The sequence below is a fragment of the Crotalus tigris genome, unplaced genomic scaffold (assembly GCF_016545835.1).
Source record: "Crotalus tigris isolate CLP2741 ecotype Arizona unplaced genomic scaffold, ASM1654583v1 scf7180000017690.20705106771:4171800, whole genome shotgun sequence".
In the NCBI taxonomy this organism is placed as follows: Eukaryota; Metazoa; Chordata; class Lepidosauria; order Squamata; family Viperidae; genus Crotalus; species Crotalus tigris.
Genome location: NW_024096569.1, coordinates 3581131 through 3600000, shown reverse-complemented (window position 1 = coordinate 3600000; position 18870 = coordinate 3581131). Strand labels below are relative to the sequence as shown.

Here is an 18870-nt window from a genome sequence, read left to right as displayed (position 1 = left end):
ATTTCTCAGCCAGCCTCCATTTTGTTTGTTAGATTTAAGACAGAGGTCTTCAAATTTGGCCCTTTTATGACTTGTGGACTTTGACTCCCAGAATTCCACAGCCAGCCTCCATTTTGTTTGTTAGATTTAAGACAGGGGTCTTCAAACTTGGCCCTTTTATGACTTGTGGACTTCGACTCCCAGAATTCCTCAGCCAGCCTCCATTTTGTTTGTTAGATTTAAGACAGGGGTCTTCAAACTTGGCCCTTTTATGACTAGTGGACTTCGACTCCCAGAATTCCTCAGCCAGCCTCCATTTTGTTTGTTAGATTTAAGACAGGGGTCTTCAAACTTGGCCCTTTTATGACTTGGGGACCAACTTCCAGAATTCCTCAGCTAGGCATATTGGCTGAGGAATTCTGGAAGTTGAGGTCCACAAGTCATAAAAGGGCCAAGTTTGAAGACCCCTGATCTAAACTCTGCAAAAGAGCAAACAAATCTATCAAGATTTTTAGACGGGATATAAATAAATAAAAAGACATAAATCTTGGCTGGGATCACCTGTGATCCAAGGAATCACAAATTTGAGGCTAACCCGTTTTTTTTTTTTTTAACTCTGCACCAAAGATGCTGCTGTAGCTACTGGTATTTTCGCTTAATCAAAGAGTGCTTTCAAAATACAGGGAGTCCTCAATTTATGACCGCAATTGAGCCCACATTTTCTGTTGCTAAATGAGACAGTTGTTTTTTAGGATTTTTCTCGCCGCAGCTGTTTGGTCAATCTCCGCAGTTGTTCAGTTAGTAACCCGGTTGTTAAGTGAATCTGGCTTCGCTTTGCGTGTCAGATGGTCCCAAAAGGGGATCATGCGACACTCCTGGGACGTTGCGACCGTCATAAATACGAGCCAGTTGCGAAGCGACTGAATTTTGATCCTGTGACCCCCAGGGAGGCTACAAAGATCACAACTGTGAAAAATGGTCGTAGGTCACTTTTTTTAGTGCTGTTGTAACTTTGAATGGTCACTAAATGAACTGTTGTAAGTCGAGGACTATCTATAATAGTCCGGGTGTTATTTATAGCCATTTTTCTCCAGTTTCCGGTGTTTGAAAGAAGAGATATCTCTGTAAGATGCCCGTTTCTCAGTTTCTAGCCAGGGGTAGGCAACCTTGGCCTCTTCATGATTTGTGGGCTTCAGCTCCCAGAATTCCTGAGCCAGCATGAGGAAAACTTTGGCCCCTTCATGACTTGTGGACTTCAACTCCCAGAATTCCCAAGCCAGCATGAGGGAAACTTTGGCCCCTTCATGACTCGTGGACTTCAGTTCCCAGAATTCCCGAGCCAGCATGAGGGAAACTTTGGCCCCTTCATGACTCGTGGACTTCAGTTCCCAGAATTCCTGAGCCAGCATGAGGGAAACTTCGGCTCTTTTATGACTCGTGGACTTCAACTCCCAGAATTCCTGAGCCAGTATGGCTCAGCTTGGAAACTCTCCCTTTCCCCTCAGCATGGCTGGCTCGGGAATTCTGGGAGTTGAAGTCCACGAGTCATAAAAGGGCCAAGGTTGTCTGCCCCTGGGCTAGCCGATGCCATGCCTTAGAAGGAGATAAAGCTATCAGCCAGGATCTGCAAGCCGTTGTGTATTTGTGGCTTACTTTGTGTTTTGGGTTCCAGCTGTCATGGACATAGTTGAAGGCCCTTGGTGGGACAGGGGTTTGCTGAGCCCAGCTCCCCCCTTCAATCCATAGTTTCAGGCCTTCTGCTATTTTGTTTTTTTATCAAAGTAAAAGAAAAATTAATACCACTTTACAAGGCCTGGGTACGGCCACAACTGGAATGTTGCATCCAGTTTTGGTCACCACAATGTAAAAAAAATGTTGACACTCTAGAAAAAAGAGTGCAGAGAAGAGAAACAAAGATGATCAGGGGGCTGGAGGCTAAAATATATGAAGAAGAAGAGTTGCTGGAATTGGGGATGTCTAGTATTGGGGTAGGCAACCCTGGCTCTTTTATGATTCGTGGACTTCAACTCCCAGAATTCCTGAGCCAGCTTGGCTCAGCTTGGAAACCTCTCCCTTTCCCCTCAGTGTGGCTGGCTCAGGAATTCTGGGAGTTGAAGTCCACGAGTCATAAAAGAGCCAAGGTTGCCTACCCCTGGTCTAGTTTAATGAAAAGAAGAACTAGGGGTGAAAGGATAGCAGCGTTCTCCTCGACTTACAATAAGCTTGTTTAGTGACCGTTCAAAGTTACAACAGCACTAAAAAATGTGACTTATGACCGTTTTTCATAGTTACGACTTTTGCAGCATCCCCATGGTCACGTGGTCAAAATTCGGACGCTGAGCAACTGACTCATATTTACAACGGTTGCCATGTCCCATAGCCCCGTGATCCCCTTTTGCAACCGTCAGACAAGCAAAGTCAATGGGGGAAAGCCAGATTCCCTTAACAATCGCATTACTAACAACTGCATTGATTCACTTAACAACGGTTGTAAAATGGGGCAAAACTCGCTGAACAAATGTCTTGCTTAAGAACAGAAATGTTGGGCTCAATTGTGGTCGTACGTCGAGGACTCCCTGTACTAAACCCGCCCTCCTTTATACTGAGGAAACGTGCCCTTTAAGAATTGCAAGGTAGAAGTTCAACAGGTGCTGTTTTCTCAATTGTGCAGCTCAGGGAAAGTTCAGCCAAGTCCAAAGACTTCCCAGTTGGATAACTCCAACCGAGCCTAAGAAAAGGAAACATCCTTACCTGTTGGACATTTTGCCCTTTGGTGACATATTCGTTGCCAACCTTCACCCGGGGGTGGCACACCCCTTTGACCAAGTCGGCTGAGTTGAGACCCATCAAGTAGGCAGATTTATCCGCATCTGGAGAGTAAAAGAAACGGTTCCGGCAAATTTCACGGGAACGTAAAACAAGAAAGGTGAGATATTCCTCTGCTGATGTCCTCTTCCTTCCATAGAAGTCCTCTCCTTCTTAGGACACTCCGAGAAGACCTTCTCTATCTGTCTTCCTCCCAAAATGTGTCCCTCAACCCCTGACATTCCCAACCACCAGTGGAATTCTGCATCCAGGGGAGCAACACAACTGGAGGAGGCTTTTGAGGAAGACCTTTTCATACCAACTACGACTTCTCCAGCCCTTTTTCCTTTGTCCTAAGGTCCATTGCTTTCTCACGGTTAGAAATTCTGTTTTTATATGTAGCACCACACAGCAAAGAAAGAGTACTGCCACCATGTGCTTTACTGCTTAACTGTTTAACTGTAACAGGAAACTCTGCTTAGAACAAAAGAGCATAGAGCAGCGGTTCTCAACCTTTTTAATGCCGCGACCCCCAACCGGTCGTAAGTCGAGGACTACCCAACCGGTCGTAGGTCGAGGACTACCCAACCGGTCATAAGTCAAGGACTTTCCCTGCCCGAGAGCGCCGCGCATGCGTGGTGCCGCCCCCATGCCAGCCAAGGCGTAGCTGGCAAGCGGCAGAGACGGAGCAGGCCGACCACCGGCTGGGCCACCAGCTGGCCCAGCCCAAGGGAGGTAAGGCACCCGCCGGGTTCCACGCGCACCAGCAACCCTCCCTGCGTCCGCCGGGCTCCCACCTCCCACCCCTGGCCCTCTTTTACTTACATTTTTAGTAGTTGCTCAGTAGGGAGGGGTGGAAACTTCCAGACAGCTCGCCTTCGCTGCAGACAACTTGCAGCACCGTTTGCAGAATGGGACTTTTGGCGGGCTCAGCAGGGCAGAGACAGCCTGGACAATTCCTATTGGCGTTTGAAAGCCAATAGAATTAGACTCTATTCAAGAGAGTCTATTCTATTGGCTTTCCAAAGCCAATAGAATAAAAGGGAGTAGCACAGCTAAGAAAAAGGGGGAAAAAATGGCGGACTGCGTTGTTTGGCGACCCCCGTGAAATGGTCGTCCGACCCCAAATGGGGTCCCAACCCACAGGTTGAGAACTGCTGGCATAGAGTATATAGATCCAAACTTGTGAATACTGCCATCTACTGGCTGAATACTACTATGGTTGTTGCACAGAAATTAAGGTGACCAACCATCCTCCTTTAGGGAGGACAGTCCTCCTTTTGTGAGTTCTGTCCTCCCTCGAAAAGTGTCCTCCTTCATGTCCTCCTTTTCAATATTTGAAGATTAATCTGCAGGGTTTTTTTTTTCTCATAGAATGCTCAGAATGGCGTTCCGGCACCTTTTTTTTCATGTTTTTTTTTTTTTTTCCAAATTTTGCAATACTCTCCCTATTGGCTTTCAAAAGCCAATAGGAATTGCTGCTGAGCGCGCCAAAACACCCAGCCGGCAAACTTTGCACATAAGTTGTCTGCAGTGAAGGCGAATTGGCAGGAACTTTGCACCCCTCCCTGCTACCCAACTACACCATCTCCTAGTTCAGTGGTTCTCAACCTGTGGGGTCGAACAACCATTTCACGGGGGTCGCCAAACAACACAGTCCGCCATTTCCCCCCCCCCCCTTTTCCTTAGCTGTGCTACTCCCTTTTTTTCTATTGGCTTTTGAAAGCCAATAGAATAGACTCTCTTGAATAGAGTCTAATTCTATTGGCTTCCAAAAGCCAATAGGAATTGTCCAGGCTGTCTCTGCCCTGCTGAGCCCGCCAAAAGTCCCATTCTGCAAACGGTGCTGCACCAGTTGAGTAGTCCTCAACTTACGACCACTTGAGTAGTCCTCGACTTACGACCGGTTGGGGGTCGCAGCATTAAAAAGGTTGAGAACCACTGACCTAGTTAGTCCCGAAGATACCTGGAGGAGACTGGAGCGGCGACGCCACGGTAACTTTCTCTTGATCTTTGGCCCTGCTAGGGCAATAATGGTTGCCGGCGCAAAAGGCAGGGGCAGTGGGGCTGCTGCGGGCGGGGATGTGAGGAGCGGCGGTGGCCGGCTGCCCCCTGTGCTGTGGGAGCCGCAGGGCCTGCTCTACACGGGGCTGTGCATGGTGGGCGGTGGTGCTGGCGGGACGGCTGCAGGCGGGGTGTGTCGAAGGTGGGCTGCCCCCCGGGGCCGTAGCCAGCGCAGCTGGTGCTTTGGGAGCTGAGGGGCCTGCTCTACATGGGGCAGCAGTGCTGGCGGGGTGGCTGCGGGTGGAGGCGCGGCATGTAAGCATAATTACAATTGTTGTTGTTGTTAATTGCGAAGTCGTGTCCGACCCATCGCGACCCCATGGACAACGTTCCTCCAGGTCTTCTTGTCCTTCCACCATCTTCTGGAGTCCATTTAAGTTCACACCTACTGTTTCAGTGACTCTATCCAGCCATCTCATTCTCTGTCGTCCCCTTCTTCTCTTGCCCTCCATCTTTCCCAGCATTAGGCCCTTCTCCAGTGAGTCCTTCCTTCTCATTAGGTGGCCAAAGTATTTGAGTTTCAACTGGCCTTCTAAAGACCAGTTGGGGTTGATCTCTTCTAGGACTCACTGATCTGAATGCCTTGCAGTCCAAGGAACTCGCAGGAGTCTTCTCCAGCACCATAGTTCAAAGGCCTCAATTCTTTTGTGCTCAGCCTTTCTTATGGTCCAACTTTCACAGCCATACATTGCAACTGGGAAAACCATGGCCTGGACTATACGCACTTTTGTTGGCAGGGGGATGTCTCTGCTTTTTAGTATGCTGTCTAGATTTGCCATAGCTTTCCTCCCCAGGAGCAAGCGTCTTTTAATTTCTCGGCTGCAGACCCCACCTGAGGTGATCTTGGAGCCCAGAAAAATAAAATCTGTCACTACCTCCATTTCTTCCCCGTCTATTTGCCAGGACATAATTACAATATTAAATGTTATTGTTACAAATGTTTTTTATGATGCATTTACCACATTATAGTGTATTCTGTATTATTGTTGCAATGAATAAAATGTTTCTTTTCTTTACGATATTTTTTTCTTCAATTTATTTGTGTCCTCCTTTTCATTGTAAAAAAGTTGGTCACCTTATAGAAATACATTCTAACACATCAATTCCAACACTCACCCTCCGTCCCATCAGGCTCGGCCTGTTCTTCACGCTGCTTCTGCTTGAACTTCATGTTCCCATAGTGCATGATGGCGCCCGTCAACTTGTAGACACCCACTTTTTCCTCAGGGGTGAAGCCCAGGACGTCAAAGGCACTCTGAGCGGAAAAGAGGTGAGGGAGTCGAAAGAGACAATGTCCATGAAAAGTGAAGAGGACGTAGGTTGACCAGCTTGCTACCCATTCCTGAAAGGTTGGTGAACCTCAACCCAAAGTCAACTTACGTCGGTAGCCATTAGCTCTTCGGAGTCATCGATGGAGGCCACGGTTACTTCTCCTTGGGAGACGTAATGATAGTCGTAAGGGTTGTTCGTGACCAAAAGGAGATCTGGTAGGAGACGATGGGAGGAAAAGGTCAGTTATGAGATGGGCTTATTCCAGTGGTGGGATTCAAATAGGTGAACAACCGGTTCTCTGTGTGGATGCCGCTTCCGGAAGTCCGTTCTGGGTCTGGGCGACAAGAAATTAGCTACCAGTTCTGCCAAAGTGGTGCGAACCAGCTGAATCCCACCACTGGCTTATTCATAATGGAGGTGGTCCTCAATTTACGACCACAACGGAGCCCCAGATTTCTGTCACTAAATGAGACATTTGCTAAGGGAAATTTTACGATCTTTCGTGAATCACTGCGGCTGTTAAGTTAGTAACACGGTTAAACAAGGACCGTCTTCGATTTCCCGCTGGCTTCCCCATTGACTTTGCTTGAAAGAAGGCCACCAAAGGGGATCAACACGACCAACAGTCATAAATACGAACCAGTTACCAAACATCTGAATTTAGATCATGCGATTGTAAAGGTCGCAACTGTGAAAAATGGTCATAAGTCACCTTTTTCCGTGCTGTTGTAACTTCAAACCGTCACTAAACGAAAGGTTGTAAATTACAGACAAATTCTGGGCTGGGGAATTCTGAGAAGACCTTCACTAAATGAATGATTGTAAATTATCTTTCTACCCCCCAAAAATATATATATATATATAAACTTGCCCAAAAGTTCTGGCTTTTTATTGGACAGGATCTGATAGAAGATGTGATAATTTCTCTCGGATTTAAGCTGAAAAATCACCCGGGACTTCTCTAAGAGATCTAAAAAAGAGAGAGAGAGAAAGAGAGAGAGTGAGAGAAAGAAAGAAAAATATAACAGAGGCTATGTAAAAATGAGAAGAAGAAAAGAAAAAAAAAAACCGAAGAGACAAAAAGATGAACGAAATTGGAATCAGATACAAAGAAATGCTTGACTGAAAAAAAAAAAAAGCTTCTGTCAACAAGCGCCCCAATGGACGGGTAAAAAATTTGGAGAGGGAAGCTAAAGGTCGGATGGAAAGACGACAGAGGTGCAATTAATTAGGTTTTATTGAGTTCAAGGTGATTCATGTTTGAAACTCAACTTGATCGGTGGCTGGGAATAATTTACAGCCCTTCCGGTCATCGCTTTGACCTCATTCATCCATCTTATCTGCTGTCTTTCCACTTTTGAGTCTTTCCATTTTCTATATAAACCAGTTTTCCTCAGCTGGAACTGGCTAAAATTCTCAGCCAGTATTGGTGGGTCAGGATTAGGGATGTGGAGGCCTGGAAAAAAGAAACTGAAAAAATTGGGGGAAAAAAATAGTCCCTCCCCCATTTCCCCCCCAAACGGCTTTGGAAAAAAAGAAAAAAAAAACCCCAAATTTTCCCCAATTTTTTTAGTTTTTTTTTCCAGGCCTTTCCACCTCTAGGAGTCAGGACCTTACTGGTTAGGAGGCCATTTGGCTGGATGTGGGCCAGGGAACGAAGACACAACAACAACAACAACAACATAATAAAGTTGGACCTTGGAGGTCATCTAGTCCAACCCCCTGCTCAGACAGGAAACCCTATACCATTTCAGACAAATGGCTGCCCAGTCTCTTCTTAAAATAAAATAAAATAAAATAAAATAAAATAAAATAAAATAAAATAAAATAAAAGTTTTATTAACCAGGGTGACTTACATGTCTCAATATCAGCGGATGCCAACTTGCCTGTTGCTCCGAAATGAATTCGGATGAATTTACCCTAGGTAGAAATATGAGTGTAAATAGGTGAAAGGAGCCTAGATTTGAATCAGATCTTCCATTCTGCCGGTAGTCCTTGACTTATAACCATTTGTTTTGCGACCATTCAAAGTTATGACACTGAAAAAAAATGCGACTTACGTCTAGTCCTCGCACTTACGACTGTTGCAGCCTCCCTCATGGTCACATGATCAAAATTAGGATGCTTGCAAGTGACTCGTATTTATGACAGTTGCTGAATTCTGGGGTCAGGTGATCCCCATTTGCAACCTCCCGACAAGCAAAGCCGAGGGGGGAAGCCGGGTTTGCTTAACGACCGTGCGATTCACTTAACAACTACAGTGATTTGCTGGATTCCCTTAACGACCATGTCACTAATTTAACAACTGCAGGGATTCACTTCACAGCGGTGGCAAATGGGTCGTAAAATCAGGCGTGACGCCCTTAAAAATCACCTTGCTTAGCAACGGGAATTGTGATCCCAATTGCGGTCGTAAGTCGAGGACTAATTGCAAGGGTAATCCTCAAACTTACGATCACAATCGAATCCAACATTTCTGTTGCTAGGTGAGACTGTTGTTAAGTGAATCAAAGTTAGGGACACGGTCGTTGTGTCCGGCTTCCCCGTTGACTTTGGTCGCAAAAGGGGATCAGGCAACCCTGGAACGCTGCAACCGTCATAAATATGAGTCAGTTGCCCAAGGGTCTGAATTTTGATCGTGTGATCCCAAGGGGTGCTGTAGCCGTTGTACGTGTGAAAAATGGTTGTAAGTCACTTTTTTCAGGGCTGTTGTAACTTATAACGGTCACTAAATGAACTGTCGTAAGTCGAGAACTACATGTATTATGGAATTGGCTGATGGCTTCTGAAAGATGGCAGCTCCTTCAAGATCTACCTAACCTTGTGGAGTAGGAAGAGAAATGAGATATCTTCCTCCTTATTGCCCTCCACCATGATTCTAGAGCAGGGGTAGGCCACCTTGGCTCTTTTATGATTCATGGACTTCAACTCCCAGAATTCCTGAGCCAGCCATGCTGAGGGGAAAGGGAGAGGTTTCCAAGCTGAGCCAGGCTGGCTCAGGAATTCTGGGAGTTGAAGTCCACGAATCATGAAGGGGCCAAAGTTGCCTACCCATTCTAGATGAACTTCTGGAGATCTTTTCTTACCCAAGTCCAACTTTAGATTTGGAACACTCACAAAACGGGAAGAATTGTCGTTCCTCAACGTTTTGGCGTTGCCGAAGGCTTCCAAGGCAGGGTTGGCCTGGATGATTTGATCTTCCAAGGTCCCCTAAAGAGATAAACAGATTAAAAAAAAAATCCATGGGAGAAGAAAGATCATTTGCTTTTTTCATCCCATCTCTCCATAGAAACGGTTCCTATTCATGAATGAGGCAGTAGAACAATGTTCTTCAAACTTGACAACTTTAAGCTGGGTGGACCAACTCCCAGAATTCCCCTTTCCTGGCTGGGGAATTCTGGGAATTGAAAGTCCACCCAGCTTAAAGCTGCCAAGGTTGAGAGATACTGAAGTAGAAGATACAAGAAATATCACCAGAATGTTGGAATAGTCAATCTAGCTTTTCCCGAATAAGTTGATGGAAACCAAGATGGATCTGTCATCAAATCCTTCTAGAAAGTTGGAGAAGGCTGGTGGCATGGAGAAAGGGACGTATGGGAAAGGGCACTCAGTTCTGCCAGCTAAAACAAATCCCATCGTTGTGTCATTTGTGTGAGAACAACCTGAAACAAGGACCATTGTCATAACAGAAGATCAAGAATGATCAAGGATGAACACAAGAACCTGGCAGAATGACCACACATAGAAGGGATCATTTGGGTTGATATCTGAAGGAGCTTTGGAAGTTCTCAAGTTTCCGGGTCCCATCTTTATCCTTTCCAGATCAAAATGGTGGTGACTCTAGAAGCAAGTCCATGAATCAGAAGTGGTTCCTCCTTGGCTAAACAAAAGTCAACCTGAAGACGTGCATCTGGGTTCCATCAAGAGTTCATAGGGTTTTCTGGCCTATACCACACTGTCTTCTTCTATGCCACACTGACAAATGGTAGAGCTTAGATCTTATTCTTCAGTTGATTTGAGAGGTTCTGTTGACATTGGTTAGCTTGGTGAACTTTTGGGTGGTGTCCGTCCAAAATGTGGACCCAAAAGTAATTTCCATGCTAGTGACTCATCCCATCTTCTCACATCTATCTATATAAACTTTATATAAAGTTTGCCCTCCATGCTGTTATTTAGTAGAGCAATTGTTGGCTGATTCTAGGAGATACCATCATCTATCAGAGGAAATCTGACTTTAGTTTTGGTTCTACCCTCCATTGCAGAAGACCACGGCTTGCTTTTCATCTAAGGAAGCAGAAGAAAAGGAGCACCAGGACCTTCTCAAGATGCTATCAGCCAAATCCAAAACGCAAAGGAAGAAAACTCCAGAAACATCTTCTCAAAGGTGAAGCTATGAAAGAAGCTTCCCTAGGTTGATGTTCTCCAGCTTCTCCAGGTTGACGTTCTCCAGAAAATGGCAGGAACATCTTGTCAGGAACATGCTATGAAAGAAGCTTCTCCAGGTTGATGTTCTCCAGCTTCTCTAGGTTGACGTTCTCCAAAAAACGCCAGGAACATCTTTTCAGGAACATGCTTTGAAAGAGGCTTCTCCAGGTTGATGTTCTCCAGCTTCCCCAGGTTAACGTTCTCCAGAAAACGCCAGGAACATCTTGTCAGGAACATGCTATGAAAGAAGCTTCTCCAGGCTGATGTTCTCCAGCTTCTCCAGGTTGACGTTCTCCAGAAAACGCCAGGAACATCTTTTCAGGAACATGCTTTGAAAGAAGCTTCTCCAGGTTGATGTTCTCCAGCTCCCCCAGGTTGACGTTCTCCAGAAAATGCCAGGAACTTCTTGTCAGGAACATGCTTTGAAATAAGCTTCTCCAAGTTGATGTTCTCCAGATGTTAGACTACTAGCCCCATCACCCCTAACTAAGCACATCTGGAGGGAACCAGATTGGGGAAGACTATTGAAACCCCCAAACCTTAATAAGAACTACCTTGGGTGAGTTGGTGGCCTCTTTCTTGCGGTCCCCAATGGCCGCGATGCTGGCGAAATACTGGATGACTCGCTTCGTGTTGACTGTCTTCCCTGCACCGGATTCTCCACTGAAAAGGAGACAGAATAAAGGGGGGGGGAGGAAAGGGGTATCTTTGATTTATGACTTCTAAGCCATCCCATTTTTTAAAAAAATGAACTCCTCCAGCTTATAAAAATCGTAGTTCGAACGTGCACTTTGATACTCACGTGATGAGGATAGATTGATTTTCTCGATCTGAAAGAAAACAGCAAATATCGAGATAGTGTTGGGAATTAGAGTGGAGCTGAATTTAACCCATTAATTCATCTTTGACAATGAATGGGGAGCTGACATCCTCCAGAGGTAGTTCTCACCTTCCGTTGCTAATAATGAGGTTGCTAAGTGGGTTGTGCCCGATTTTAGGACTGTTTTGGTGACAATTCCCGGATTAGGTTGTTATTTACTTTTAACTTGTTTGTCTGAGTTGATAGTTTATTGACTGGGGTGTGGTTTACCTCTTGATTGTTGATCTAGGTCAGGGGTCTTCAAACTTGGCCCTTTTATGACTGGTGGACTTTAACTCCCAGAATTCCTCAGCCAGCATGGGGGAACTATGGCCCCTTCATGTCTTGTGGACTTCAACTCCCAGAAGTCCTCAGCCAGCATGGGGGAAGTATGGCTCCTTCATGACTGGTGGACTTCAACTCCCAGAATTCCTCAGCCAGCATGGGGGAACTATGGCCCCTTCATGACTTGTGGACTTCAACTCCCAGAATTCTTCAGCCAGCATGGGGGATCTATGGCTCCCTTGATGTCTGGTGGACTTCAGCTCCCAGAATTCCTCAGCCAGTATGCCTGGCTCAGGAATTCTGGTAGTTGAAGTCCACGAGTCATAAAAGGGCCAAGTTCGAAGAGCCCTGATCTAGGTGTTAATCTCTGGGTGGTGGTGGTGAGGAGGTTTGGGGGTCTTTTTGTTTCCTTTTTGGCTTTTCTGATTCTCACTTTTCAATGGTATGTAGTTGTTGCTTCTCTCTGTGTGCCTGTTGATGGCTGATATGGCTGAGTGCCAGGCTTCCAGGAATTCTCTAGCATTTTTGGACTTGGCTTGGTCTAGGACAGGGGTAGGCAACCTTGGCTCTTTTCTGACGCGTGGACTTCAACTCGTGGACTTCAACTCCCAGAATTCCTGAGCCAGCTCTGCTGGGAGTTGAAGTCCACGAGTCATAAAAGAACCAAGGTTGCCTACCCTGGGCTAGGAGGCTCATAGTTTCCCAGTTGAAAATATGTTAAGTCTATCCATGTGTTGGGAAGTTAATAACAGCCTAATCAAGGAACCGACAAGACCACTCCCAACAACACCGACAGGGCAGGCCGCTAGTCTATACAAAGAGAGCAAACCCCACTCTCTTCCACAACTGATGAGGTTACCTAGTTGGGTCATGAAATGTCTGCAAGAAAACAGCCAAGCTCAGAGAGCACCCCCACAGGCCCCCTCCTCCCCCCTCCTCATCTCTGCAAACCCCTCTCCCTTCTAGCACTGATGACATTCCCTAGTTTGGCAATGAGACGTCTGCAAGAAAGCCACCAAGCTCAGAGAGCACCAAGGACCCCATCATCTCCTCCTCCTCCTCTTCCTCCCACACTCCCTTCTAGCACTGATGATGTTCCCTAGTTGGATCATGAAACGCCTGCAAGAAAGCAACCAAGCTCAGTGAGCACCATGGACGCCATAGTCCTCCTCCTCCTCCTCCTCCTCCTCCTTTCTACAAATCCCCCTCCCTTCTAGCACTGATGACATTCCCTAGTTTGGCAATGAGACGTCTGCAAGAAAGCCACCAAGCTCAGAGTTCACCAAAGACCTCTCATTTCAACCCTGAGCCACAAAGTCTTCTCTTCTCCAGGGGCTTAAAAATATGGTGACCAACCATCCTCCTTTAGGGAGGACAGTCCTCCTTTTGTAAGTTCTGTCCTCCCTCAAAAAGTGTCCTCCTTCATGACCTCCTTTTTGATATTTGAAGACTAATCTGCAGGGCTTTTTTCCCCTCATAGAACGCTCAGAACGGCGTTCCGGCACCTTTTTTTGATGGTTTTTTTTTTCAACTTTTGCATGAGCTGTGCTACTCTCCCTATTGGCTTTCGAAAGCCAATAGGAATTGCTGCTGAGCACGCCAAAACACCCAGCCAGCAAACTTTGCACATGCAAGTTGTCTGCAGTGAAGGCGAATTGGCAGAAACTTAGCACCCCAACTACACCATCTCCTAGTTAGTCCCGAAGATACCTGGAGGAGACTGGAGCGGTAAGTTTCTCTTGATCTTCAGCTCTGCTAGGGCAATAATGGCTGCGGGAGCAAGAGGCAAGGGCGACTGGGGTGCTGCAGGCGGGGGTGTGAGGGGTGGCAGCGGCCGGCTGCCCCTGTGCTGTGGGAGCTGTGGGGCCCTCTCTACACAGGGCTGTGCAGGAGGGCGGTGATGCTGGCGGGGCGGCTGCAGGCGGGGTGTGTCAACTGCGGGCTGCCCCCCAGGGCCAGAGCCGGCACGGCTGGTGCTTTGGGAGCCGTGGGGCACGCTCTACACGGCAGATCAGCGGTGCTGGCGGGGTGACTCCGGGCGGGGTGCGGCAGGCGGTTGACCTTCCATGAGCCGAACCAGCTTTTACGATATTGTTTTCTTCAATTTATTTGTGTCCTCCTTTTCATTGTAAAAAAGTTGGTCACTTTATTAAAAATAACCTGGCAAATCTGCTCGAAGGTCTCCTACCTGTCAACATGTATTGATACGCGTTGTCGGAGATGGAGAAAATATGGGGAGGGGCTTCGCTCCTTTTTTTCCCCCTATAGGCAGCCACAACCTCAGCGTTGTAAACCGGGAGCCATTTGTAGGGGTTGACCGTTACGCAGAAGAGGCCTGAATACGTCTGTGGGGGTGTGGGGAGTGGGGAGGAGGAAATAGTAATTTAAAAAAAAAAATTACCCAAAATTGCATGATTTGAAGCATCTTAATAACAACAACATCAACAACAATAAAGTTGGAAGGGATCTTGGAGGTCATCTAGTCCAACTCCCTGCTCAGGCAGGAAACCCTATACCAAGGGTAGGCAACCTTGGCTCTTTTATAGCTCGTGGACTTCAACTTCCAGAATTCCTGAGCCAGCCACGCTGAGGGGAAAGGGAGGTTTCCATGCTGAGCCATGCTGGCTCAAGAATTCTGGGAGTTGAAGTCCACCAGTCATAAAAGAGCCAAGGTTGCCTACCCCTGCACTAGACCAGGGGTAGGCAACCTTGGCTCTTTTATGACTGGTGGACTTCAACTCCCAGAATTCCTGAGCCAGCATGGGGAAAACTTTGGCCCCTTGATGACTGGTGGACTTCAACTCCCAGAATTCCTGAGCCTGCATGGCTCAGCTTGGAAACCTCTCCCTTTCCCCTCAGCACGGCTGGCTCAGGAATTCTGGGAGTTGAAGTCCATGAGTCATAAAAGAGCTGAGGTTGCCTAACTCTGGCCTAGGCCTAGGCCGCTTTATGACTGGTGGACTTCAACTCCCAGAATTCCTGAGCCAGCACGGCTCAGATTGGAAACCTCTCCCTTTCCCCTCAGCACAGCTGGCTCAGGAATTCTGGGAGTTGAAGTCCACGAGTCATAAAAGAGCCAAGGTGGCCTACCCCTGCCCTATACCATTTTAGACAAATGGCTGTTTTCTTCTGGATGCTGGTGTTCTTCCACACGGGGCAAACTCTGTCTCCCAGGATTCCCAGCCATGGCTGCACTCACTGAGGAATTCTGGGAGCTGAAGTCCAAACATCTAGAGAAGTTTGGCTCACTGAATTATTTGGCGCAGGGACCTGTAAGGGCAACCTGGAAGTTGCATTGGAGATCTGTTCCATACAGGTAGTCCTCAACGTACGACCATAGTTGACCCCACTGAACTTCTGTAGCGAACTGAGATATTTGTGAAGTGAATTTTGCCCATTTTACTACTTTTCTTGCCGCAGTTGTTAAGTAAATCGCTGCAGTTGTTAAGTTAGTAATTCAGTCATTAAGTGAATCAGCTTCCCTCATTGACTTGGCTGGTCAGAATGCCGCAAAAGGGGATCACGTGACCCCCCCAGGGGACGCTACGACCGTCATAAATATGAACCAGTTGCCAAGCATCCTAATTTTGATCACGTGGCCACGGGGGAGGCTGCAAAGGTCGTAACTGTGAAAAACGGTCATAAGTCACCTTTTTCAGTGCTGTTGCAACTTTGCTTGCTAAACGAAAAGTTGTAAGTTAAGGACCAGCTGTATTTGGCAAGAAAGAAACAGGTTCCGCAAAATACACCGGTATAAAGATCTTTTTCCTCCTAATTCATAAAAAAAGCAATTAAAAAAACAGCAGTTGTGACATTTGTGTTGATACCCACACATTTTGCTCTCCTCAAAGGTCACTGTACCATATGTACAGTTTGCCATTTTTTAAAAAAAAAAAATGACGTGTCCTTTCCGTTTTTCCTTGGATGATATATAAACACGACGAATATAAATAAGAGTGGATTAGATTTCTGAGACCAACAGATTAAAAAAAAAAAATTCGAAGGGCTTGTAAAATTCAGCCCTAGCAAAGCCTCTTGACTTAGGCTGACCAGTCTCTTGTATTATCAAAATTGCAAATGTGGTACTGGACCAGTTTAAGGAGCACAGAGTTGGACAGGATCTTGGGAACATCAGAATCAGAATAGAGCTGGGAGGGACCTTGGAGGTCTTCTAGTCCAACCCCCTGCACAAACAGGAGACCCTATGCCAGGGATCTTCAAACCTGGCCCTTTTATGACTTGTGGACTTCAATTCCCAGAATTCTTCAGCTAGGCACGCCTGGCTGAGGAATTCTGGGAATTGAAGTCCACAAGTCATCAAAGGGCCAATTTTGAAGACCCCTGCCTTAGACCAGGGGTATGACTCGTGGACTTCAACTCCCAGAATTCCTGAGCCAGCCATGGGCCCAAATTTTGATCACGTGACTCTGGAGTGCGATGTACATACCGCACATTGATGTAAATGCAATGCAATTTAAAAAAAAATGGGCGTTGAATGCATGATTGTGGCCAACATCTTGACTTTTTTGACCTCTCTTCCTTCCAACACCCCTGTGTGGGGACCCAAAGGTGTTTATTCATAGACACCTGTAACAGGACATCAACCGAGATCATCAGCTATGGGAGAGTTGTCAGGATAATGATTTAAAGCAGCGGTTCTCAACCTATGGGTCGCGACCCCATTTGGGGTCGATCGACCATTTTTCGGGGGTCGCCAAAGGTGGCGATCCGCCATTTTTCGCGGTGCCGTGCACGCGCGCCGCGCATGGGGGGCACCGCCGCGCATGCGCGCCGCGCATGGGGGGCACCGCCGTGCACGCGCGCCGCACATGGGGGTGCCGCCGCGCATGTGTGTCACGCGCGGGGGCGCCGCCGTGCATGCGCATCGTGCACGGGGGGCGTCACACATGCGCGTCGCGCATGGAGGTGGTGCGCATGCGCGTCGCACATGGGGCCCCGCCCCCCATGCGCGCAGCACCGCGCATGCGCAGAACGTTTGTGTGACGGGGGTCGCCGTCACACAAACGTTGAGAAGCACTGATTTAAAGGCTAAACCGCTCATGTAATGATATAATGTAAGGTGGATGATGCAACAATAGGAATGACTCATCAGGTATGTGTATCCCTTTAAAAGTCTGAGTATAAAAGGGAAGTTTTTTTTGCTGGAGTCTTTCTCTCTTGTCCGTTTCCTGCTGTAACTGCTGTGTATTAGAGTTTGCTGTTTCACCACGTTACGTATTTTGTTTCTGTATTTGTAGATAGTGTCATATAAACCACCATTTAATACAGATCACTGTTTACTGTATTTACTCCTGGGCTACCTCAGCGCAATAAGATTGTGCATGCTTTGACAGGAGTGCTTCGGGGGAGAAAATAAACCCTTGTTTGGAGCGTGGAACCCAACAACGGACGTGTTTTCACTCACATAGATCATCCAAGAGGCGTAGCGCTCCTTCAGGTTGTAGAGAACGGCCGGTTCGTGCAGAAAAGTCAGCATGGCCATATCCTCGATCTTGTCGAACTTGGGCGGATTCTGCTGGTGGACGTCGGCCTCCCTCACCGTCACTGTCTGAAAAGGGTCAAGAAGAAGGAACAGGGTTTGGCCGGGTGTAAGCGACTGTGACAATGTCCATGGGAGACAGGAGGAAAAGCTGCCGACAAGGCAGCTGTCAGATAAGAGACATCTCAACCCATGGAAGGAAAAGGGGAATGGGAAGCACACCAGAAGGACCCTCCCTAGTTTTTTGGAAGGGACCTTAAAGATCTTCTAGTCCAAGCCCCTGCTCAAGCAGGAGACCCTATGTCGTTTCAGACAAACGGTTGCCCCATCTCCACTTAAAAACCTCTAGTGATGGAGCACCCACAACTTCTGGTGGCAAGCTGTTCCACTGGTTAATTGTTGTCACTGTCAGGAAATTTCTCCTCAGTTCCAGGTTGCTTCTTGATTGGTTTCCATCCATTGCTTCTTGTCCTGCCTTCTGGGGCTTTGGAGGATAGGTGGACCCCCCTCCCTTCTCTGTGGCAGACCCAAAAATACTGGAAGACTGCTATCATGTCACCCCAAATCCTTCTGGCCCAAGAAAAGAAGGAGAGGGGTGCTTTCTGACTCGAAAAGACACCAGGTAAAGGTAACGTTAGTAATCATGGCTTGTGCTTCCTTGGTTGGACTACCTCAAAGGGCTGAGGCTGAAACTCTTCTCGGGACTCTAGAAGGAAACTTCGGAGAGTGGGACTATCTATCTGGCATCTCTGGAATGATACTTCAGCTCCTCTCAATTCTTTGAAGGCCTTGATATTTATCCTTCACTCTCGGTCAAGATTCCACTGTAGCATCTCCTTCCTTGCTCTTGACTCCACACCGTTTCAAATGTTTGGAGTCACGATTCTCACCAGCCCATCTTGGACAATCACCTCAACCATCTGCCCTCCCTTGCCACCTTCTTTCTGGAACCCAGCTTCCTCACACGTTCTCACTTGTCCACCTCGGAGACCCTCCCAACCATCTCTCCTCCGTTGCCAGCTTCCTTCTGGAACCCATCTTTTCCAACCCCACCTTCTCCACCCACCTTGCCGCTCTCCGTCTGCACGTTGACCATGGCCCCTTCCCGGCTCGTCACTTTGCCCTTGACAAATTCCTCTTTCTCGTCGGGCACGAAACACTCGTTGCGGCTGTCGAAGGGCCTGGTCTGGGTTTCCAGACGCTCCTTGTCCGACTTGCGAAGGTAAGGAGCCGCTGCCCCGAATTCAGCCATTGCTGCATCACCCATTCTACGTCGCCGGACGAAAGGAAGAGAGAGGAGGCCGAGAAGGAGATTGAAGAGAAAGGGACGCACAGCCCCACACAACATGGGAGTGAGTGTTGGACAGTGGCGGCCCTGGCACCGTTGCGGTGCTAAAAGCTTGAGCAATTTTTTTTAAAAAAAATATTTTATTGGGGTTTTTTTTACAATAACAATTGCCAGTGCCTGGTATACAACGTGTTTCCTTGGTTTATACATTTGAAAAAAAACCCAACAATAATAATTAATAGTCAGTAATGACTGATCTTGATAATTCCATAATTAGTATATTAATATTATATTTCTTTGACCTTTCCTTCTCCCAATTGTATTCTTCTTCAACCTTAAACAAATGCAATATATACGTGTGTGTGTGTGTGTGTGTATGTGTATGCATGTGT

The 18870-nt window shown here is 47.2% G+C and overlaps 1 protein-coding gene across 1 annotated transcript in view; it reads right to left on the bottom strand.

Moving 5' to 3' along the window:
• LOC120305651 (myosin-6-like) overlaps positions 1–18870 on the bottom strand; it is a 39931-nt gene that overhangs the window by 14932 nt on the left and 6129 nt on the right. The window contains exons 3-13 of the mRNA XM_039337829.1: positions 18257–18458; positions 17116–17259; positions 13879–14035; positions 11349–11376; positions 11101–11209; positions 9239–9331; positions 7978–8041; positions 6992–7090; positions 6229–6332; positions 5965–6103; positions 2731–2849 (exon numbers count right to left, since the gene is read on the bottom strand). Coding sequence (XP_039193763.1) covers positions 2731–2849; positions 5965–6103; positions 6229–6332; positions 6992–7090; positions 7978–8041; positions 9239–9331; positions 11101–11209; positions 11349–11376; positions 13879–14035; positions 17116–17259; positions 18257–18457 — 1257 coding nt within the window. The 5' untranslated portion in view covers position 18458. The remainder of the gene's footprint in view (positions 1–2730; positions 2850–5964; positions 6104–6228; positions 6333–6991; positions 7091–7977; positions 8042–9238; positions 9332–11100; positions 11210–11348; positions 11377–13878; positions 14036–17115; positions 17260–18256; positions 18459–18870) is intronic.